General features: G+C 41.8%; 1 protein-coding gene across 2 annotated transcripts; it reads right to left on the bottom strand.

Annotated features, from left to right (window-relative positions):
- Window positions 1-447: 447 nt before the first annotated feature.
- On the bottom strand, window positions 448-22293 carry PLAC8L1 (PLAC8 like 1). 2 transcript variants are annotated; one of them, XM_086701333.1, is made up of 4 exons: window positions 19975-22293; window positions 14619-14752; window positions 1833-1969; window positions 448-650 (listed from the first exon to the last, which is right to left on the bottom strand). In XM_086701333.1, exons 1-4 carry the CDS (start codon window positions 20097-20099, stop codon window positions 570-572), a joined length of 477 nt encoding a protein of 158 aa, XP_086557459.1. In that variant the 5' UTR covers window positions 20100-22293; the 3' UTR covers window positions 448-569. The 2 variants fall into 2 exon arrangements, with proteins under 2 accessions (XP_086557459.1, XP_025780673.1); XM_025924888.2 differs by having other exon boundaries at window positions 448-710; window positions 19975-20962.
- Between the last annotated feature and the right edge of the window lie 2574 nt (window positions 22294-24867).

The following is a 24867-nucleotide window of genomic DNA, read 5'->3' as shown; positions in this document are numbered from 1 at the left end:
TGCGGATGGGGCAGACACAATTCAGTTGCCCACCTAAAACTTCAAGCCTGAGGTCGAAGATCTGCCGGTGGTGGGGAGGCGTTCAAGAGCAGCAGCAACCTGAGACGGTCTCCTTTGCACCGTGGGGACTGAAGGGGTCAGGACAAGGGAGAGACAATGCTTCTCTGCTTTAGTGACAACGTCCAGTCCAGGTGCTAAGATTAACCATCTCCTGCCCCACTGCTGGCGCTCTGGGAACAGGGGGTGAGCAAAAGAAAGCTTCCCGTGAAAGGATGGTAGAAGGAAGACCAGGGGGAAATGCCACCTTCTCAAACGCCAGGCGGGTGTGGAAGGCACAGACTCACCTCTGGAAGTTGCCTTATGTGGCGAGGCTGGAAGAGCAAATCCAGACAAATGACAGAGAGACTTCCCCGGAGGTGCGTGTAAAGAGAGAACAACAGGAAAGACAGTAGGGGAGAAATCCTTTATTTTCATATTATTTCAGTGAAAAGAACTCTCTCTTCTAAGAGGGGTTTGAGAGGAGGGCGGGGGTGGGGGCGGTGGTGAGGAGGAAGAGTTTTCTGGCTCTGTCAGATAAAGTTGTCCTTGGTTGACGGAGCTGCACAGATTTCGTAGAGTTGGGAGGCCCTCATCTTGAGTTCCCGGGCCACCTGACAGATGGAAAAGGGCCAACAGCAGTGCACCGCCAGCCAGTCCTCACACAGTGTGCCCTAGGGCGAGACCCAGGTCTCCGTTGTGGCCCAACCACACAGACTCATGACCATTACCCGGGGGCCTCTACGATATTTCCTGAAGGCCTAGCCCACCCATGGCTTCCAAGATCCACCAAGTCAATACCCTAAATCCATGCCCAGGGACACTGACCCACCAGGATACCCAAGTGCCAAGCAGCTCAACCGCGTATCCATCCTTGCACTTCAGAGACCGGTCCTTACTTAGGGCTTCTGATATAGACTTCATACTGGAAGCCACTGACTTCTCTTTCCATGTCATTTTTTTTTCTGTTAGGACTTAATATGTATAATTATTTATTTCTTTGGGGTGGGTAATAAGTACATATGGTTCAAAATTCTCACAGTAAGAAGGCACAGGAAGTAAAAAGAACATCCTCCTCCACAGCTGTCCCCAGCCACCCAGTGAACTTGCCTGGGGGTAACTTTTGTTGGCAGGTTTTTATATGCACTTCCAACATAAATTCAGTGTCTACACAAGTATATATAGAGTCCTTTTATGTAAATAGTTGCGTACTTCTGTGCCTTGTACTTTTTTTTTCACTTCAAAATATATTCTAGGGATCATTCCACATGAATATATAAGGAGATGTCTTTTTTATCTTTAACTGTCCACATCTTGGTAGGTCTGATCTGTCTGGGCTCAGTCTCTCACTGTGCCTCAGTCTCAGCTGCCCTGGATATTGATGGACTCTGAAGCATCCCCCAGGAACCCCCAAAGCGAATTCTGCATATGCCACATAGTCTTCATTTGAAGTCAGACCATCCCAAGTATATACTCCAAATTTGGTGCTATTCTACCCATCATCTTCTCTTGATGCAGTAAGAGAAAGAGAAACAGAAGTTGCCCAGTGACTGGCAATCAGCATTATAATAGGTGCCACTTGAAGTACCCTTCATAATGTGGCATTTTGGTTAACATACATCCTCGTAATGAATGAAATCAGAAATTTCTTCCCTTTCCTTTCCCAAAGTCTTCCACTAAGTGTGGTGTTTTTAAGCATCCTCATCCAGACCTTTTTTTTTTGAAACTCGCAGGTTTGAAAGACATCCAGGTTCTTATAGAGATCCAAGTTCACATATACTTTCAAACACACTTACCCGTATTTTATGTCTCTCTCTGGTGCCAACTCTCAGTGCAAAGGTGGACCCAGGTAACAATGGCCAACAAAGGCACTCTCCGTGATGCCTGGCGATGTCACACTCGAGGCACATTGGACAAAACAGACCACAGAAACCTGTCAATAACCACATAAAAGAAAACCAAGGTTCTCAGATGTGCTCAGAGCAACTCCACATCTCAAAGAGCATTTACAACCCCGTGCCATCAATTTAATGCTACACTGCCTCCCTGCAATCAGGGACTGAGAATGAATAACCAATTGTCAAAACTCAGTGTATGAAAATTGCCATAACTGAGCCACATCAAAATTGTCTTCTTTTGTTAAACACTGGCAAAGCTGAACCTGATACAATTCTGCTAGCGTTCATGATGGTAATTGTTTTTTCCTGTCAAGAGAAAAGCATTAAATAATTTTTTACAGTTGAATTGTAGCTGTTGCTTCTATTATGTTCATCTATCTATTTTCAATATTTAAAATAGACCCAGTATACGATACTTTTGAATAACAGGCATCTTTTTCTGTCAATGTGATTGAAAGATCTTTTATGCTGCATGGATTCTGTCTGCTGTTCTCATCAGGACTGTATTCTATTTCTCAGGCCAGAAGGTTACTCTAATTTTTGCTAGTTTCATGGAGCCACCGACATCTGCCAGTTTTAATCTGTAAACTAATAGAGGCTTGGTTCCTTTAGCATCAACTGGAAACAGTCTCTCATTTATTCAACCACTGATCTTTAACTCCTGATACTGTTTCCTACATATTCTGCATGAAACATCTAATTCAGAGGTTCTGTTTTAAATATGTTTTGGGTCACAAACCCTTTTAAGAATATGATGATAACTGTGAAGTCACTCCTCAAGGGAAAAGAAGGATACCCAGACATGCAAAATTGTGCATTCAGTTTCGTGGGGTCCAAGGATCCACTGAAAGCTATCAACAAACTGCAGGTTAAGAATCCCAGATATAGGGGCGCCTGGGTGGTGCAGTCAGTTAAGCGTCCGACTTCAGCCAGGTCACGATCTCGCGGTCCGTGAGTTCGAGCCCCGCATCGGGCTCTGGGCGGATGGCTCAGAGCCTGGAGCCTGTTTCCGATTCTGTGTCTCCCTCTCTCTCTGCCCCTCCCCTGTTCATGCTCTGTCTCTCTCTGTCCCCAAAAAAATAAATAAACGTTGAAAAAAAAATTTTTTTTTTAAATATAAAAAAAAAAAAAAAAAAGAATCCCAGATATACAGTTAAGATGTTAAGTCATCCAGCATCGCAAAAGAGGACGACCTTGAAGAATACAAATAATTAGGACTATGAAACAGCAAAAAATAGCAGTAATAATAACAAACAATTAAATACCAAAAAGCTAGTCATAACCTTTAAAGCATGTATGTAATAAATGTTATTCAGACATAATTTATACACAAGAAAATGCACAGGAGCACCTGGGTGGCTCAGTCCGTTAAGTATCTGACGCTTGGTTTCAGCTCAGATCGTGATCTGATCATGATCAGATCATGTGGATTCGAGCCCTGCATCAGGCTCTATGGTGACAGCATGGAGCCTGCTTGGAATTCTCTCCCTGTCTCTCTGTTCCACCACAGCTCACACATCTGCGTGCTCTTCTCTCTCTCTCTCTCAAAATAAATAAATAATTTTTTTAAAAAAATCAGAGGGCCCCACTGAGCACTGACCCCTGGCATGAACAGCCCAGAGGACAAATGGCCCAGTAAACTTACTGTGAGTTCACAGTAGTCACATTGTATGCAACCCTGAGTTAGGAGACTTGGAAATCAATGGCACATTAAAAAAAAATCAATCAAATCTCATTTTATGCATGGATTATGAAATAGTGTAAATGCCTGCAAATAAAAAATTAATCAAAATTGTATAATTATAAAGCTGGCAAACTAAGTGAATAATAAATTGTGTTTACACAATTGCCCAAGCTGTACCACTTTAATTGGAAAAGAGAAATGCCCACCATCCTCAGTAAATATATTGTAAAGAAGCTCTTTTCTCCATTGGAATTCCTATACCTTATCTTTCTGACTATCATGTCTTTTTAAAAAATACATGCTGTTATTTTTATTTTTAATCCTTTCCATCATATAACCATGTTGTCTAAGTGTTCATTAGGGTGCAGTACTCGATGCTGAAGGCAACACAACAAAACACACATCCAATTACCTCAGTACACAAGACAGATATGATCAAAAACAATATGAAAGCCAAATTCTTATTATGTAATAGCTAATATTAGACCTCACCATGTGCCACACCTTGCTAAAAATACTTTGCATTCATTAACTCACTTAATACTCACAATAATCCTATAATATAGATACTCTTATTATATCCATTTTAATGGATAAGCAAACTGATGGCAAGAGGACTTAAGTAATTCACCCAAGCGATTTAATATTCACAAATCAATCAATATTATATACCACATTAATAAAAGAAAGGATTAGAACCATATAATCCTGTCAATAGATGCAGAGAAAGCATTTGACAAAATACAGCATCCATTCTTGATAAAAACCCTCAGCAAAGTAAGGAAAGATAGAACATACGTCAACATCATAAAGGCCATATATGAAAGACCCACAGCTAATATCATCCTCAATGGGGAAAAACTGAGAGCCTTTCCCCTGTGGTCAGGAACAAGACAGGGATGTCCAGTCTCACTATTACTATTTAACATCATACTGGAAGTCTTAGCCTCAGCAATCAAACCAAAAGAAATAAAAGGCATCTAAATTGGCAAGGAAGAAGTGACACTTTCACTATTTGCAGATGATATATTACTGTATGTAGAACACCTGAAAAACTTCACCAAAAAATTGCTCGAACTAATATGTGAATTCAGCAAAGTCACAGGATATAAAAATCGACATATAGAAATCAGTTGCATTTCTATACACCAATAAGGAAGCAGCAGAAAGATAAATCAAGGAATTGATCCCATTTACAATTGCACCAAAAACCGTAAGATGCCTAGGAATAAACCTAGCCAAAGAGATGAAAGATATGTACTCTGAAAACTATAAACACTTATGAAAGAACATGAAGAGGACATAAAGAAATGGAAAAACATCCCATGCTCATGGATTGGAAGAACAAACACTGTTAAAATGTGTATACTACCAAAGCCATCTACACATTCAATGCAATCTCTATCAAAATACCACCAGCACTTTTCACAGAGCTCGACCAAACAATCCTAAAATTTGTATGGAACCACAAAAGACCCTAGATAGCTGAAGCAATCCTGAAAAAGAAAAGTAAAACTGGATACATGATGATTCTAGACTTCAAGCTATATTACAAAGCTGTAGTCATCAAGACAGTATGGTACGGGCACAAAAACCAACACACAGATTAGTGGAACAGAATAGAAAACCCAGAAATGGACTCATAGCTATATAGGATCAATTCATCTTCAACAAAGCAGGAAAGAATGTCCAATGGGAAAAAGACAGTCTCTTCGACAAATGGTGTTGGGAAAACTGGACAGCAACATGCAGAAGAATGAAACTGAACCACTGTCTTACACCATATTTAAAAATAAATTCAAAATGGATGAAAGACCTAAATGTGAGACAGAAAACCATCAAAATCCTAGAGGAGAACACAGGCAGCAACCTCTTTGACATCGGCCGGAGCAACTTCTTACTAGACATGTTGCCAGAGGCAAGGGAACCAAAAGTAAAAATGAACTATTGGGACTTAGTCAAGATAAAAAGTTTCTGCACAGCAAAGGAAACAATTAACAAAACTAAAAAGTAGCCTACGGGATGGGAGAAGATATTTGCAAATGATATAGCTGATACAGGGTTAGTATCCAAAATCTATAAAGAACTTAGGAAACTCAACACCCAAAAAAACAAATAATCCAGTGAAGAAATGGGCAGTGAAGAAGAGGACATGAACAGACACTCTTCCAAAGAAGACATCCAGATGGCTAATAGACACATAAAAAGATGTTCAACATCACCCATCATCAGGGAAATACAAATCAAAACCATGATGAGATACCACCTCACACCTGTCAGATGGCTAAAATTAACAACACAAGAAACAACAGGTGTTGGCAAAGATGCAGAGAGAGGGGAGACCTGTTGCACTGTTGGTGGGAAGGTACACTAGTGCAGTCACTCTGGAGAACCGTGTGGAGCTTCCTCATCAAGTTTAAAATAGAACTACCTTATAACGCAGCAACTGCACTCCTATGTATTTACCCAAAGGATACAAAAGTACAGATTCAAAGGGGTACATGCATCCCAATGTTTATGGCAGCATTATCAACAATGGCCAAAGTATGGAAAGAACCCAAATTTCCATCAGCTTATGAATTGATAAAGAAGATGTGGTTTATATACACACATACACACACACACACACACACACACACACACACACACACACACAATGGAATAGTATTTGGCCATCAAAAAGAATGAAATCTTGCCATTTGCAACAATGTGGATGGAGCTAGAGTGTATTATGCTAAGCAAAATAATTTAGTCAGGGAAAGACAAATACCATATGATTTCACTCATATGTGGAATTTAAGAAACAAATTACCATAAGAGACTCCTAATGATAGAGGACAAACTAGGGTTGATGGAAGGAGGTGGGTGAGGGAGGGGCTAGATGGCTGATGGGCATTAAAGAAGGCACTTGTTGGGATGAGCACTGGGTGTTGTAAGTGATGAATCACTGAACTCTACTCCTGAAACCAATATTGCACTGTATGTTAACTAACTAGAATTTAAATAAAAATTTGAAAAGAAAAAAAAAGTAATTCACCCAAGTCCATACATTTTTTAGGAATAGACAGGGGTACCTGGGTGGTACAGTCTGTTAAGCATCCAGCTCTGGATTTTGCTCAGGTCATGATATCATGGGGTCATGATCTCACAGTTCGTGAGATCGAGCCCCGCACTGGGCTCCGTGCTGTCAGCACAGAACCTGCTTAGGATTCACTCTCTTCCTCTCTCTATACTCATTCCTTGCCCATGCTCTCTCCCTCCCTCTCTCTGTCAAAATAAATAAATAAACTTAAAAAAAAAAAAAAAAAGGGAAAGAGCACAGGCCTGATTTGAACTCAGGCAGTCTGGCCCCAAAGTTTTAACCACTACACATAACACCACATGTCCTCATGTTTTGTGTACATAGTTTGCCACAGTGCTTGTTGCTTCAAGACAGCACCCTTACTACCACTACTTTGTATTTATTCCTGTGCAACACTCTTACACCATGCAACTTTAGGAAAGTTCCTTTTTGTCAGATGTTACTGCTCCAGTGTGATGGAGTGAGCAGGACACACACTCTTGGCTCACACCTTGAGGTGGGAAGATGGAACCCTGTCCCATAGAGTCTGTAGGAGAAAATTTTGCAACATACATCACAGGCCAAGGGTGAGTATCCAGAACATGCAAAGATAGATAAATAACTAAATAATAATAATAATAGATAAAGAACTAAACAAAGAAGAAGAAGAAGAAGAAGAAGAAGAAGAAGAAGAAGAAGAAAAAGAAAGAAAGAAAGAAAGAAAGAAAGAAAGAAAGAAAGAAAGAAAGAAAGAAAGAAAGAAAAAGGAAGGGAGAAAGGAAGGAAGAAAATGGGCACAGGACATGAGCAAGTAATTCACCAAAGAGGAGACACAAACAGCCAATAACAAGACACGAAAAGCTACTCATTGTTGGTAGTAATCAATGAAATGCATGTTAAGACAGATTGGAAACCCATAAGCATGCCAAATGTTTCTAAATTTGTAAATTGCTGAGAACCATAGAGAACAGGGACCCACTGGAAGCAGGAATGGGCACAATCACTTTGGAAGGCAATTGGGTGAATCTAGTAAAATTTTAAGCACTCTAGGATCTTGTAATTCTACTTAGGGGTATCTACCCTAGAGTAATGTTTACACGTGCACACAAAGAGGGAACACAGGGATGTCCACTGCAGCATCATCTGCAGCTTGAAATTTAAAACTTAAATGTGCACTAATAGATGAGAGTGTAAATAGGCCATGATGGTATAAATCCTACTATGGAATAATTAAGAGTTCAGTGGAAGATTCAGAACCAACAGAGTTAAATCTCTAAGACATATTTTGAGTTAAGAAAAATAAAAGTGGGGGTACCTGGATGGCTTAGTCGGTTGAGCCGACTTTGGCCCAAGTCATGATCTCACAGTTCATGGGTTCAAGCCCTGCATCAGGCTCTGTGCTGACACCTCAGAGCCTGGAGCCTCCTCGGATTCTGTGTCTCCCTCTCTCTCTGTCCCTCCCCCACTCACGCTCTGTCTCTGTCTCAAAAATAAATAAAAATAAAATAAAAATTTTTTAAATCAAAATTCATTATATGTACAGCGTAATACTATTGATGCTTTGTTTAAAGAGTTACAAAACAATAGTATATACTACTCATGGATACATATATAAATAGAGAAAAATATCTGGAAGGAAACCCTCCAAACTGATTTAATAAAAAAGAGGAGACATAGTTTCCTGTTCTGTAATGTTCCATTTTTTTTATAAGGTGAACACACTCACGTGTTGTGTATATACATATATGTAAAAATGTATTGTTTTATATATATGTATTGTTTAAAGGAGCTCGGGCTCAAAAGGGGATTTGAACCATAAATTTGGCCTCTTCTTCTTATGTTACACCCAGAGGCCTGGTAGTTATGTAAGCACCCACAGCTTAAATGTTCCTGGCTTGTCCTCCTAAATGGGCTCCACCCTCATGCACGAAATGTGGTTCATTATTCATCCTCCTAACTCACAGGGGAGGCAAGATAAAAAGAAAAAGCCTACACAAAACCGGAGCGCGGAGCCCCAGAGAGCAAAGGTAGGGAAGGTGGGAGGAAGCTGCAGCAAAGCAATAGCTCAGATCAATTATTACAAAAAGTCAGAACCATCTACCAGTAAGAGATGCTCAAAAAAGAAATGGGGCACACTCATACAATGTGGGCGGGAGTGTACATTAGTACAACTTCCAAATGGAGACTCAGTTGGCAGCAACTATCAAGATTTAAAATGGAACATACTATTTGGCCGGCAGGTTTATTCCTCAGCAATTATCCAACAGGTAAACTCACACACATGCAAAAGTGACATCTGTACGAAGACATTCACGGAGCATTGGTGTGAATAGCAAAAAGTCTGGAGGCCCCATGAAGGTGCACCAATGGGGATTTCTGGATAAATAAATCATGGTACATTCATACAAGGGAATCTATGCAGCAATTTAAAATATTAGCTCCAGAAGTGCCGATATGGTCTGATACCCTGGATATACCGTTAAATTGAAAACAAAGGTGCAGAACGGTGTGTGTTTACAATTCTACTATTTGTGGAAATTATACACAGACACATTCAGCAAAACTTCTGGAAGGACACATACCAAAATATTGACAATGATTATCTCTGACAGGTGGGATTACAGGATCCTGCTTTTTTCATTTATAAGCCTTGTGTGTTTTCCTTTTTTATGATGATTACATGATAGCTTTATAACAAAAAGATTAATGTATTTTCATTTAAAACTATTTTATATCTTTACAATCATATAGACTCTACCTGGCCTCAAGTAAGAGCAGGTGCCTCTGGTGGAAACTGGGTGGACAGATGGCAAATATATCAAAGGCGTAGGTACTTTTGAATTTTGCATCATGTGCAGGCAAACCTATTCAAAATCTTCTCTTTTTTTTTTTTCCTTTCTTTTCTTTTTTTTCCTTCAAAGCACTGAGTTGGCTCCAAAGGAGAGAAGCTCTCCTTCCTGGAAATGTTCAGAAAGCCAAACTTGTCAGGTTCTTCTCGCCAGGCATAATGCAGAGGAGATTTAACCAAGCAGGTGAGGGGCCAGACCAGCTGACTCCAACAGCCCTTCCAACTCAGAGGATTTATTATTCTTTCAATGAAGGGCAAGAAAGAAAGAATTGAGAATACAGGTTAAGGTTCATTCATTGATGGAATGTCCGGGAAATAGTTCTTCGTGCCTCCTGTGGGTCAGGTGCTCTGCTGGGCACCGGAGTGGTAAGCGAGACAACAGTGGTCCCTGCCTTCAGGGAGTCTATGGTTTACCCAAGATACAGTTCAGGGACACAAATCCCAGGCTGAAGGCTTTTCAATGCCTTTTCCTCTTCTAGGGCACAAAAATCCTGGCCCTCTTCATTCTCCCCATCTTGGGCATCTGATGGTTACCAGTCGCACCAAGTTCTTTACCCCCTGGTGCTTATGGTGCCCTCCACAGGGAGGTTGCCTGAGTAGCTGCTTTCTTCCCATCTTTCAGGAATCAGCTTAAGTCAGTTCCTCAAAGAGGCCATCCTTGACCCCACTTCGCTATGGATTCCTTCCACAGCACCCTATTTATTTCCTTCATGGCACTTATCACAACTGCCATGCTTTTGTTTATTGATTTACGTGCTTATTGTCTATATGCAAAACCATCTCCGTCTTATTCACTATTACGTCTGTAACACCCACCATCTGTCTGCACACAGGTAGGAGCTCAGTAAACAGGGGTTGAATGACAAACCAATGTTGATTACACCTTCTATATAAACCTTCTCTGGGGCAACATCACAAACATTCCCAATGCTGGGACACCTCACCTTCTACTCACAATGCCATTTAGCAGCCATGCATTTCCCCTCAACTTTATCTTCACAGCTGAGCTTTCAGAAACCCCATCTTCAAGAACGCAGAAGCACCCATTTGCCAATCGCAGCGCATTGTGAATTCACATAAAAGCACCAAGGTGGGGAGAGAGAGGCCATTTAAAAAAAAAATAATAATTGCAATAAAATGAAGAAGCAAAATGTCAAAAAGAAATGGAAATCATTGCTGTTCATAATGTACCCTTTGTCTAATGGAGGACAAATTGTAGCAATAATTCTCAAAATTCAATGGAAAACTGTCCCAGGATGGGAATCTGGCATGGACAAGGTCATGGAAAGCAGCTCTCCTTTTTGTTCCCAAGTTTGTTAACTATTTTCACAGTGGTTTGCTCGAATCAGAATTCTGTGGATAAAGTAGCCCTTTTTCACAACGAAGAAAAGAAACCCAGGATGCATAGCCCTCTTACTCCACCCATGTCCTGGGAATCACAGTGCAGTGAACGAGGGTGGAAAGTGATATTATCTTTAAGTTTTCTTCTGAGACAGTCAGATTAGAGACACACTGCGCAGTCATAAAATGGAGGCCCATCCAGGTTATAACAATTGGAACATAGAACATTCAAGAGCACCTTGTACTGTATATCCTGGGCCTCTCCTCCACGGATCATGCCAAAATGTAAAGAATATTCTATTTCTCTGCATTTTCTCCCTTCTCACCTTGCCCCCAGAATGGGCTCTCAAACGAACAGGCTAGGACTCCTCAGGAGATCTAATGCAGTTGGTTGGAACATTAATGAGCATGGAGAACAGAGCTAAGCAGTGAAGCAACATTTAAGGCAGAGGGGATGGTGAGGATAGTCATTGCTTTAGCCAACTTTTTAGGTGCCCTTGGGATTGAGTACAAATCATGGTGCAGCAGCCAGTTGAAGTCTCCTGACTCTACTCTTTGCTCCCAAAATGGCAGAGAATAGTAACAATTTACAGGAACGATAATATTAATACCTTAGATTCACTAAGTTCATTGGGTATTTGTTGGGCATTTCCTGTTAACAGTACCCCGACAATAATTTCGGGAAATTATCCCTTCATTACTGTGGGCAATACTGATGGGACTGCCCTTCCAAATGACCTAAGCCCGGCAAATTCCACTCCATCTGATCCATCAATGCTCAGACAGGAAATTTTTATCCCTTTTATTCTCAAAGGGATCAAAATGTTTGGAATTAACCAGACAGTCGGCTAGCTCCTGATAATGCAGGTTGTCTGTTCTGAGCCTAGTTTTTAGTTGATTTTTTTATGTTGTGAGCTACCCAAAGCCTTCTAATGAAGTCCAATATTTGTGTATTAGTTTCCTAGCACTGCCATCACAAAATACCACAAACAGGGCCTCTTTAAGAGATAGAAATTATTCTCTCATAAACTGATGGTTACTAGAGAAGGGGTGAGGAGTGAGTGGGGGGATGAGTAAACTAGGTGATGGGGATTAAGGAATGCACTTGTGATGAGCACTGGGTGATGTATGGAATTGTTAGATCACTATATGATACACATGAAACTAATATTACACTGTATGTTAACTCACTGGAATTTAAATAAAAATTTTAAAAAGAAATTATTCTCCAGGTGCCTGGGTGGCTCAGTAGGTTAATCGTCTGACTTTGGCTCAGGTCGTGATCTCGTGGTCCATGAGTTCAAGCTCCATGTCGGGCTCTGTGCTGACAGCTCGGAGGCTGGAGCCTGCTTCGGATTCTGTGTCACCCTCTCTCTCTGCCTCTCCCCTGCTCATGCTCTGTCTCTCTCCTTCAAAAATAAATAAACATTAAAAAAATTTTTTTTAACTATTCTCACTGGAGAATTCTGGAGGCTGGAAGTATGAAATCAAGGTGTTAGCAGGATTAATTCTTTCCAGAAGTTCCTCCTCCAGGAGGAAGAGTCTGGTCCATGCCTCTCTCCAAGCTTTTGGTGATGCTAGCAATCTTTGGCATTCTTTGGCTTGGGAATGCATTATCCCAATCTCTGCCTCTGTTCTTCCCCTGGCTTTCTCTTTTGAGTGTTTGTGTCCAAATTTCCTGCTTCTTATGAGAACATCAGCCATTGGATTAGGTTCCACCCTAATCAACTATAACCTCTTTTTAACTAGACTACATTGCAGAGACCCTATTTCCAAATAAGGTCACATTCAGAAGCTGTAGGTAGACAAGAATTTTGAAAGGACTATTCAACGATAGCAAGCGACCCAAAAAACTCTGATTCAGTTAAGTTCCAAGTTCCAGACATTATGTTTTAATCTTAACAACAACCCCTGAGGAAAGCACCTTTATTATCCTCACTTTAGAGGTGGCAAATTCCAGAGAATATGTTCAAGGCCAAATAGCCGGGAAGAGGCAGAGTCAGGATCTCTATCTGGCAAGGTCTATCTCATATAATCATGTTCTCCTCACCACTACAGTATATTTGAGGCTTTGTCCTACTAGAAAATGCACTGGTGGTCCCCCCAACTACCACCTACAAGCTAGGAAAGGAAAATGGTCCACTTCCCAATTCAATGCTATGTCTCCACATGGCTATTCTGTCTTCTCTGTACCTCAGTACTGGGGGACAGCCAAAGTCATAGTATCTGGAAGAGAACAAAGAAGAATGCTGAGAGAATCAGAGAATGGCTGCCATCATTATCTGGTCAGAAGTCCACACAGATGGCAGAGGCAGGAAGAAGCCTGCTGAGCTCTGGGTCAGATGGACAAAGGAACAGGATGGAGGGCAAGGTTTTGTACTGGGCAGTCTTTCCTCTGTGAGGCCCAGGCAGACGGTGAAGGGCTCAAGGCTGGATGACCAGAGCACCAAAACATGGTGGGAGAGCTTTGGTCTCAGCAAGACTCTCGGCTGAATAGGGTTGTGGACCACGAAACAGCTGAGATCAATTGCTGATTGATCAACTCTGTGAGGCTTTAGAAACAAATTCAGACCTTCTCAGAAACCTGCAATGGGCACGGAAAGCCATATTCTTCCAAAATATTAGATCCAGGGTCTGTTGGATTTTCAACATTAGTAGCTAATGCTTATCCAACAAAGGGACCCCCCCACACACCTCACCCCAACATATACAAGAAAGACCCTGTGACCGAGTTGCTCCCTAGGGCAAAGGTAGGACCTGGAAGGGAATGCTGACGTGTGGTACCAGAGACACATCAGAATGTCCTAAGATAAAAATGAAATTAATGTGCTTTGAACTTTCATTCCCAGAGGAAAATCACATAGCTGGTGGACAGTGTTATTGGTACATCTTTATAGCTGAACAAGCATATGAAAATATTTCAGTCAACAAAGGGGGCTTCTTTTGTGATTATTCTTTTTCTTATAAGAGTACCACACATTCTCATAGAAATACTAGTAAGGGATAAGCAAAAAAAAGGAAATAAAAATGATTCATTAGCCTACCATCTGGAGACATGTCATAAACTTTTGTATTTGTATCCCGCCTGGCATTTTTCAAGTATGGCCCCCACCCTTCCACAAATGGTATCTATCATGCTTGGCTTTATAGTCTGCTTCTTAAACTTAAAAAATACCAAGACATCTTTCATCCCATTAAATGTTATTCTACGACATGACTTTTCATGGCTGTATAATAATTCCTTGTATGCATGCCCCCATCAAATATTTTAGGTTGTTCCAGACTGTTGCTGTGATATCCGATGCCGCAAAATTTAATGTTGCTAAATCTTTGCACGTGGATTTATTTCCTTAGAGTAAATGCCTAAAAATGTAATTACTGGGTCAAACACTATGTAACACTTGAGGTTCTTTTTATATGTATTGCTAAGCCATCCGGCAGGAAGGTTATACCAATTTAAACTCCCACCAGCAGCAGATGGGGGGGCCCACTAAGGCATCTTTGCCAACAGTGAATTTTGTCATTTAAAAAAAATCTCTGAAGTCACCACTGACTCTATAAAAGCATTCCCATCCCTGAAAAGCAGGATTTTTCCTGCCAATAAGTGCATATGAGTCACTAGAAGATCAGTCCAGTTATTCTAAAAACATTATATTTCTGTCCTTGTGCCTGACGTAGCTTTTGCACCCATCTGATGCCTGGGGAAAGAAAATAGTAAAGGAGAACTCAAAATGAACAGGAAAAACATACAAATTCTCTTGTCCCTGCAGACACTGAAGAGGCCAGTGCTCCAGTCTCCACCTGTCTGGACAATCATGATTGTGGTCCTGCCGGTATCTCCCCAGACAGGCTGCTTCGTCACGGCCTGGGCTGGTGCATGGCTCCTGGAGAGTCAAAATGGTGATTAACTTGAAAACAAAGATAATGGTTCAGAAGGATAACCATTAAGCCAAGACAGAGTGATAAAGAGGAGAAAGGGACCCAAGTATGCCAAGTGGTTCTTACTTCATAGCCCAAGCTCCTCACCATGTACTCCCCTCCTACTTCATCACTCCTTCTCCACTGACTGTGCCCTATCTCTGTTAATGGCATGATTATTCCAGATCCTGTCACTCCACCTTCATGCCCAGCCTATTTCCTCAGTGTTTCCTAATAGCTAAATTCACAATTTGGAACCAAGAGGCTTCAGTTCAAATCCCAGCATGCCACTTCCAGGAAAAGTGACCTTGGTGAAGTCGCTTAACCTGTTTCTGTTTGTCCAAATAAGAGATAAAGAAAACTGACCTCATAGGGTTATTATGTCAAATGAAGGACATATAATTAGTTTGCTATGCCCAGAGAGTATGTAACAAGGTGACTTGAGTGAGGCTACATACACCCCAAGGGTTTTGAGCCTTTGTTGAAGAGATTAATAAGGAATCAGACATGGAAATCAGGACTAGGCTATGGAAGTTGAACATGCAGTATCATTTAAGTGAACAACCAAGACTTCAGAAGACGTCTTGAGGGGTGCCTGGGTGGCTCAGTTGGTTAAGTGTCTGACTCTTGATTTCAGCTCAAGTCTGATCAGGTTCAACTCAGGTTCGTGAGTTCAAGCCCCACATGCAGTTCTATGCCGACAGCACGGAGCCTGGCTGGGATTCTCTCCCTCCCTCTCTCTCTGTCCCTCCCCGGCTTGCTCTCTCTCTCAAAATATATAAATAAACTTAAAAACAATTTTAATAAAATAAAAAGAAGATGTCTTGATATAAAAGTACTGTAAGATTGTCCTACTGGGCCCACAAAGTACAATTTGGGTTCGTTTTCACTGAAGGGAATAGATATTCTACTCTATCATTCTGAAGTAGGAAATATGGGCCCAGGGGATGGGCTTTATTTTTTTTTTAATATGAAATTTATTGTCAAATTGGTTTCCATACAACACCCGGTGCTCATCCCAACAGGTGGGGATGGACTTTAAAAGTGAGGTGGAAAAACGTCTTTCTCTTTCTGGAGACAGTTTGACCTGAGCTCCTACCATGGGGATACCTGGAGCAAGCCCCACAGTGAAGGCTAAGTTGTACCTAGCCTTACAGAAGGGGCAGATGGAGAGGAGGGAGCCTGTACATGGTAGTAATTATTCTAGATTGTGCTTTCCTTTTGGCAAGCCTCATTAACAGTTTGTACCTGTCTCTGGTGTGCTGTGAAGAATTAAAGAGCCTGCCTCATCCTTGAGACAAAATAAACAAGAGACAGCAGAATTTCTTCCCGTAACAGCTGTTGTTGTTGCGGTACTAGTCACCAACGCTCAGCACCTGGGACCTAGAGCCTGGAGGCCAGAGTGGAACATTCCTGGGGACCCTTAAGGCAACACCCTCAGGGCATCTTGGAAACAGCAGAAGGGCCCTCTGAGAATCTCTAAACTGGGGCAATAAATGCAACGGGGGTGCACTGTTCTTGTTAAGATCTATATCTCTGTTTCATTCCACCAACGCTACCCACGTCCACACCTTCCCAAATCTGGTGTGCTTTTTAATAAGCACATGAGCTTGCTAAAAACACAAATGCCCAAGTCTCGCCCCAAGCCAACAGCACAGGTCTCCAGACATGAGGTACAGAAATCAGTACTCATAACAGAATTGCCAGGCAATAGCTATGCAGTCTTCCTGACACCATTCTGAAACCTGATACAGGTGGATATGGAGATCACTGATGATGACCGCGGGAACCTCTGAGTCTCCCACTAGGTGGGTGGTGATGTCAACGTAACAGAGATGGCAAGGAACAATGAATAGGAGGTAGGCTGGAGGGGAAGAGGACGGTTGGAACAGAGTCAGTCTTCAGGGCCCGTGAGACACGAGCTGGGAGAGGCATGAGAGCCTGGAAGAGAGCTTAAGGTCAGGAGCTCCCTGGCTAGAAGCCCCTTTATCCCTTAGGTATTTACAGGCAATGCTTAGAGGCTAACACACTTTCCAAGAGCCTGCAAAAGTATTTGAGACCTGGAAAAAAATAGTGGCTCCAAAATATAAAAACTATAAGACAGACCGCAAAATTAGCTAATGCTCAACTAAACACAAAAATCTAGCATTATGCCGATCTCATTAACCGTCAAATTTACAAACCCACAAATATTTCATTACACTGAGAAACAATTTAGAATTCTCATTTTGCAGAAAATCCCAAGTATGAATGATTACTAAGAAACAAGTGCCAATCATAAAATGAATTAATTACTACTAGCCGAATAATTTCAGAAGTAATTATAAAAATCCTTTCACTTACTGGACAGCAAAAAAAAAAAAAAAATGTGGCTGTGGATATAACCTATGGTATGAGTTACATTTTAAAACATTTTAATGATGTGGGTTAGGGCCTGTGTTATATGAACTGTGTTCCCCCAAAGTCCTATGTTGAAGCCCTAGCCCCAGTGTGACTGTTTGGAGAAGGCTTTTAGGAGGTAATTAAGGTTCAGTGAGGAATAGGGGTAGGATCCTAGTCAGATAGAAGTGCCATGTCAAGAGCCCACGTTAAGTACCCAGTGAGAAGGATACAAGCCAGGTAGAGAGCCCTCCCCAGAAGCTGAGCTTGCTGGCACCTTACCTTTGGACTTCCTGCCTCCAGAACTGTGAGAAAATGCATCTCTGTCCACTAGACCACCCAGTCTACGGTATTGTGATATGGAAGCCCAAGCAGATTAAGACAACCATGAAGATTTCAAATTGGCCCCGAGGAAACCACCTTTATAATTAATTTATTATTACTTCCTCCGTCTCCGTGTGAGCTCCTTGGGGTCAGCAGGGACATCCTGCTTCTCCATATAAGCCCAGAATCCAGCACACGACCTTGACACCTAAGGGCCATGTGGTTGGTTATTTGTTGAACCGGACCAAACTGAATGCCCATGTCTCTTTGAGTCCTCCTCAAATCTAGTTATAAATCATGTGATCTTAACTGTGTTTCCTTCTCTAGCAAATGTACAACTCTCAGGTGTTGAAAGAGGGAATAAAAGCAGAGACTGGCCTAAGAGCTCCCCGCATCCCTCTATACAGGCCAAGGCATTTATCTCTCAATGTGACGCTCACAACTTGGGGCTTCTGTCCTTATACTGGGAGCTTCCAATTATCTCTGATATTAGTAAAGGAATTTCATAGGCCTGAGCCTCTGGATTAGATTTTTCCCTGAAACGAACCATTTACAGCTTTCAGCCCTAGAAAACAATTTCTGCTTCCATCTCAGCATTCTGTGTGTAACAGCTTTTATGATGGCAAGGAAGGCTGTCCTCTATTCCAAATCAAACAGCAAAGAGAGCAAGCACCTTCTCTGTGGTGGGGGAAAAAAAAGTTGTTTTTTGTGTGTTTGCCTAATTCTGAATTCAGCAAGTGTATTACTGAGTGTCTTAATACCCTGAATCCTTGGTGATTTTAATATTAAAATGTTCGAATTGATATGCATTCACTAAAAAGTTGCAGCTCAAGATTATAGCTCATGTGTCATAATTAAAACAACAAGCATAGCTTCCCTTCACTGAGCACCTTCTATGTGCCAGGCACTTAGTAGGTCCTTTAAAAACTGAATAATTAATCAGGGGCTGCTACAAGTATCAGACTAAAGCACCTACTGTAGCTTCCTGCACATCTCTGAGCTCCCCGCATATCCCGGGGAATCTTCGACTACCATTAAGAACAGGAAAGAGTTTGGGGAGCCTGGGTGGCGCAGTCGGTTAAGCGTCCGACTTCAGCCAGGTCACGATCTCGCGGTCCGTGAGTTCGAGCCCCGCGTCGGGCTCTGGGCTGATGGCTTGGAGCCTGGAGCCTGTTTCCGATTCTGTGTCTCCCTCTCTCTCTGCCCCTCCCCCGTTCATGCTCTGTCTCTCTCTGTCCCAAAAATAAATAAATGTTGAAAAAAAAAAAAATTAAAAAAAAAAAAAAAGAACAGGAAAGAGTTTGGAAACAGAAGATGAGGCCGATGGTCACAGAGCTTTGCTAAATCAGAGCAGCGGTCCATTTGCCATCAAATTGAGCAAGTTCTTTATTTAGTGGAAGAGGACAGGTTTTAGACCCAGGCACCCTAAAATTCAAATGTGGCTCAGCTGCTTTCTAGTTGTTTGACCTCGGAAAACACACCCTGTCAGAGCCCTCAGCTCTGGCCTCTCTTCCATAAAACTGGATTAAAAACATCTCACCTCCCCAGTTGCCTGGAGGGTGAAACAAGATCAGGCACTGGGCACATAGTAGACATGCAGTTGATGGCGGTTGTTGTTATTGTCACTTAGTGATCCTGCACTTAGCCGAGGGCATTCTGTACCCTTTTCTGAGAAACAAAGAACAGAGGGAAGAGAACTGGGGCAGTTTCCCAGGTGTCATGTGTGCTGCCCAAATACCTAAAACTTCAGCCACGGTGACCCATCATCCCAGTTTTCCCAGGATGGAGAACTTCCAGTGCGAACCTCAGGACAGTCCCAGGAGAACCAAGCAGTGAGGTCACCCTAAGAGACAGAAGCAGAGGGAGGCTTCATCTGGTGGGAGGCAGGACACTGACTCAAGTCATTCCAGTTCTCTGCTCCTACTGAAAGTGCACACCCTTCCCCCTTTCTGACCTCACTCTGTCCTTCTCGAAGCAGAACGCATTCCCCAGGCCACGGCCCCACTTGCCTGGTGCTTCTGCCTGAAGGGGGTTTCCTGTCACTCTCTCTCTCCCTTGATGAAACTTGCAATTCTAAGGTTTCATTCCACCTTCCATTCAGGCCTCCTTGATTACTTCAAATTTAACTGAAGCCAAAGCCCTCGAGTTTTTTATTTCAAAAGGGTACAAATTACTAGCAGCCACCAGAAATAGTTTCACTTGGTCAGGGTTCGACATTGTAACTTAAGGGTAAAGAGACACTCTTTCACCCAAGCCAGCCCTTCTCTTTTCACTAGCCAAGCACGGCCCGAAGGAACTCATCGGTTGTCCCTTTTCAAGTACCCATAGAAAAGGATAGCAACTACTTTCTTCTCAAGCCCAGTTTTCTTCTCTCTGGATCCTTATAAGAAGAGACTGATTGTTAAAGAGATTGAGAGAGAGAGAGATTTGACATGCTACCCAAAGAGAAAAACCTGGAAGAAAAGGGTATCACCAAACTCTCTACCTCGTGCTGGAAATAAAATGTTGCTCATCTTCGGATGATCTGAGTGAAAGCAACAGAGGTGAGTGTATGTTGAGTAAGGAAACATCCTCAGGAAATCTAGAGAAGTAATTTCCAAACCAGTTCATAGTGGGGTGTTTTCCTGTCACCGGGATTAACCTTCTCCCCTTGACAATAGGCTGATTCCAAACGTAGACTTAATCCAAAGTGAAACATCCCTTCTAAAGAATGTTGCACTGATATTCTGGAACCTGAGGTCATAGCACTGTAACAACAGACATCTTATTTCTTTAAAGACAGGTATACATCTAACTGGACATGTCCACGTTCAGGGTATTTAAGAGTCTCCGAAGTAAGCCTCTGAGACATGCCTTATGGAGGTGTGGACCCCAGCAATGCTGGGGAAATGTCCAGAGAGAAAAGAAAATTAGAAAAAAGTGCAGTTGAGGGAAAAGGTCTACAATCATAGTTCAGCGTTACATTAGAAAGACAACAGGAGGGAATTGCCAGCTCTGCTATATACCCTTCTCATCAATCCCATGGAGAATGACTGTTGCAGGTTCTGAATTTCAAAGCATTTGTTAAGCAGGGTTGTGAGGCAAAGCCTATATAACACCTCCCGAATCAAGATGCTGCAGAGACAGCTTCCTACTCGCCTTCACTCACTCAGTTCTGGGCAACTCTGTCTCCTGATCTGGAAGGATGCATCCTCCACGAAGGACAGCCGCGCTTCTTCTGCTAACCACTCGACTCTAAATGCTTAACACAGTGTCTGCAACATAATAAGCATTCAATAATTTGTTGAATAAATGTGTTATACATGAAAATTAAAGTTTGTAAGGATAGCAGAAATTAATGGGTGATTACTAGCTTTGCGAAAAAAGACTTACAATAAGGTTCCTTTAAACAGTGAACAACCATTGTACATGTAAGCTGATTCCATATTTTATATTTAAAAAAATTTTTTTAATGTTTATTTATTTTTGAGAAACAGAGAGACAGAGCATGAGCGGGGCAGAGAGAGAGGGGGACACAGAATCTGAAGCAGGCTCCAGGCTCCGAGCTGTCAGCACGGAGCCCGACACGGGACTCGAACCCACAAGCCGTGAGATCATGGCCTGAGCCAAACTCAGATGTTTAACCAACTGAGCCACCCAGGTGCCCCTGATTCCGTATTTTAAAATTTCACTTGTCCATTCATCAGTTGATGGACATTTAGGCTCTTTCCATAATTTGGCTACAGTTGAAAGTGCTGCTATAAACATTGGGGTACATGTGCCTGCAATGAGAAAGAATGAAATCATGCCATTTGTAGCAATATGGATGGAACTGGAGGGTGTTATGCTAAGTGAAATAAGTCAGTCAGAGGAAGACAGATACCATATGTTTTCACTCATCTGTGGATCTTGAGAAACTTAACAGTAGACCAGGGGAGAAGGGGAAGGCGGAAAAAAAGTTACAGAGAGGGAGAGAGGCAAACCATAAGAGACTCTTAAATACAGAGAACAAACTGAGGGTGGATGGGGCCTGGGGAAGACAGGAACGTGGGTGATGGGCATTGAGGAGGGCACCTGTTGGGATGAGCACTGGGTGTTGTATGTAAGCCAATTTGACAATAAATTATATTAAAGAAAAATTTCACTTGCACCTAACTTTTCTAATCAAACATCGATTATATGAAGTGACTAATCCACATGCCACATAACTGGTTCACCAAAAAATAAAATGAAAAAAAGAAAAAGGAGTGTTCTTTACAGAAGAATGACAACTGTTTGTGAAAAAGAAATAATAGCATTTAAAAAATCACCATTTTGAACAGCTTCTAACATAACTTATTCAGGAAAGGATCTTCAAGGGGTACTAAAACCACTAGGTAAAAAAGAATGGAAACAGGATGTTCCCAAGGTGCCAAAATATCACTCCACAGATTTCTAATTGCAAAAGAAAATAACATATCTTAACACTGGAGAGTTCCAGAAATACTCAAAATCTATCTTTAAAATGGAAAGTTCTGAGTGTTGCTATTTTTTTTTTTTTTTTAGTATCATTACAACAAAAATTCTGGAAGTGATTTAAAATATATATACCTTTAAAATGGAAAGTTCTGAAAGTTATCAAAATGTGTCTTTATAATGGAGAGTTTGGAAAAATACCAAATTTAGTATTACTAAGAGTGGAACAAGCTCATCCTATGTACCACTTGATATGATGCAATATGATGTAATGTTTACCCTAAATTTCATCAAGTTACTAGACCACACTCTCCAACAGAAATATAATGCAAGCCACATAGGCAATTTTACATTTCTTAGTAGCCATGTTTTTAAAAAAGTAAAAACAAAAAATATGAAATTAATTTCAGTGTATTTTTAAGTTTATTTATTTAGAGAGAGACAGCACGAGCAGGGGAGGGGCAGAGAGAGGGAGACAGAATCCCAAATAGGTTCCATGCTGTCAGTGCAGAGCCCTACCTGGAGCTTGATCTCACCAACTGCAAGATCATGACCTGAGCTGAAACCCAGAGTCGGACGCTTAACTGACTAAGCCACCCAGGCGTCCCTTAATGTATTTTTAACACAATTTACCCAAAGCATAGTCTCAGCATGTAATTGATATCAAAGGAAATTATTACAGAGACATTTTATATTCTCTTTGTCATACTAAGTCTGTGAAATGGAAAGCATGTTCTACACCTTTACAGCACACCTCAGTTCAGACCAGCAACCTTCCAAGTACTCTAGACACACGTGGTTAGTAGCTCAACTACTGCACAGGACAGCTCTAAACAGGACCCAGGATAAGGAGAATGAGGGACAGAAGAACAAATACCACCTGCTCCTCCAAAGTGAAAATGCAGTACATTCCTTAAGCCCTTAGGAGCAAGGATCACGTCCTAGCCTGTTGTTTTTTGTTTGTTTGTTTGTTTTGGAAGTTAAAGAAGGGGTTCCCACCTTATAACCAATCGAGCTGTAAGCCTAATAGTGGGCAATTAGAAAACTTAATTGATGCTGCAAGTCTTAGGTGGCCTCTGAGTCTTTTTTTTTTCCTTTTTTTAATTTATTTTGAGAGAAGGAGAGAACAGGGGAAGGGTAGAGAGAGAGGGGAGAGCTGGGAGAGAGACAATCCCAAGCAGCCTCCATGTTGACACGGGCTCGATCTCAGAACCGTGAGATCATGGCCTGAGCCAAAATCAAGAGTTGGACGTTCAACTGACTGAGCCACCCAGGCACCCCTGATGTGAAGTTATGTCCAAATACATCAAGGAGAGAAAACAATGTGACGAAGTATCAGCTAACAATGAGACCCTACCAGAGCCAGGCACATAGATGTCTCCTAAATAATCATTACAACAACTAAATGAATGAATTTTTCACGGTGAAAAGGGATGGACAAAACGACCACAAACTAGAGAAGACACTTAGCACCTCATCCACACATCAAAAAGTGGCAGTAATTCTCCAAACAAATCAGCTTCAAATTTCATCCTGGAATCTGAAAATCTTTATAATACGGCCCAGTTTACTCACCTGTTTCCAGTTTTCTTCTCATTCCTCTCAGATAAAGATTCCACTCCTGGCATTACCTCCAAGCCCTTATCCACACCTAGTTCTAAAAGTTAGGAATATGGCCCTGCTCTGCTTCAACTGTTACTCCAATCTTAAACATTATGTTCTGCCTCATCGTTGGAGTCTTACTGGACTCTGGTCCATATAAACTTCTCTCCACTCTTCCCTGATAGCCCTGACAACACAGGCTCCGGTCAAATACATTCCTGTTTTGCATGCATGTGTTCTTTGTTTAGTAAGTGCGTTGCAGGGCACCTGGGTGGCTCAGTCGGTTCAGCGTCCAACTTCAGCTCAGGTCATGATCTCGGGGTCTGTGGGTTTGAGCCCCACGTCGGGCTCTGTGCTGACAGCTCGGAGCCTGGAGCCTGCTTTGGATTCTGTGTCTCCCACTCTCTGCCCCTCCTCTGCTCTCTCTTCGTCTCTCTCTCAAAAATAAACAAACATTAAAAAAACAAACAAACAAAATAAGTGTGTTGCAATGGACTGACTATATGGAAGCCAGGGCCCCAGTTGAGCTCTGCCACTGGTGCAAAGATCTTCAGCAGGTCACTTTTCATCCCTGTTGCTTCATGGGGACTCTGCCTATTCCCTCAGCACAGCAGCTACATGCCCCTGCCTCAGAGCCTTTATACCTGCTGTAACTTCTGCCTAAAATGCCTTTTTGCCCGGATTATAGGCTAACAAAACTATATATACATTTACGCTTGGACTTACAAGCTCACTTCTAGAAATTTACTCTTAAACAGACATTTTTTTAAGTTCATTTATTTATTTTGAGGGGGGGAGGGCAGAGAGAGAGGGAGAAAGAGAATCGCAAGCAGGCTCTGTGCTGTCAACATAGAGCCCAACATGGGGCTAGTTCTCATGAACCTTGAGATCATGACCTGAGCCAAAATCAAGAGTCAGAGGCTAACAAGCCACCCAGGCGCCCCTAGAAAGCTACTCTTAAGATATCCCTCCATAAGGGCACCTGACTGGCTCAGTCGGTGAAGTGTGCAACTCTTGATCTCAGGGTTGAGTTTGAGCCTCACGTTGGGTGAAGAGATTACTTAAAAATAAAATCTTAAAAAAAAAAAAGAAAAAGATAGACCTCCACAAATATAAAACTATGTATTCTCAAAGTTACTATATAATTCTATACAAAGTCTATAAAATAGCAAAAGCTTAGAAACAGTCTAAACGCCCAACCATAGATTAGTTGAATAAATTGTGGTACACCTTTACAATAGTATGACACAAGGTCAGGGGGAGACAGAGGCGGGGGGAGAGGAAAGGGAGGAAGAGAAGGAAAGAAAAAGATCACTATGAACTGAAGTGAAAAACTATCCAA

Source organism: Puma concolor, chromosome A1, assembly GCF_028749965.1.
Source record: "Puma concolor isolate L17-30 chromosome A1, mPumCon1.1.hap2, whole genome shotgun sequence".
NCBI lineage: Eukaryota > Metazoa > Chordata > Mammalia > Carnivora > Felidae > Puma > Puma concolor.
This window is presented reverse-complemented; position numbering and strand designations above follow the sequence as displayed.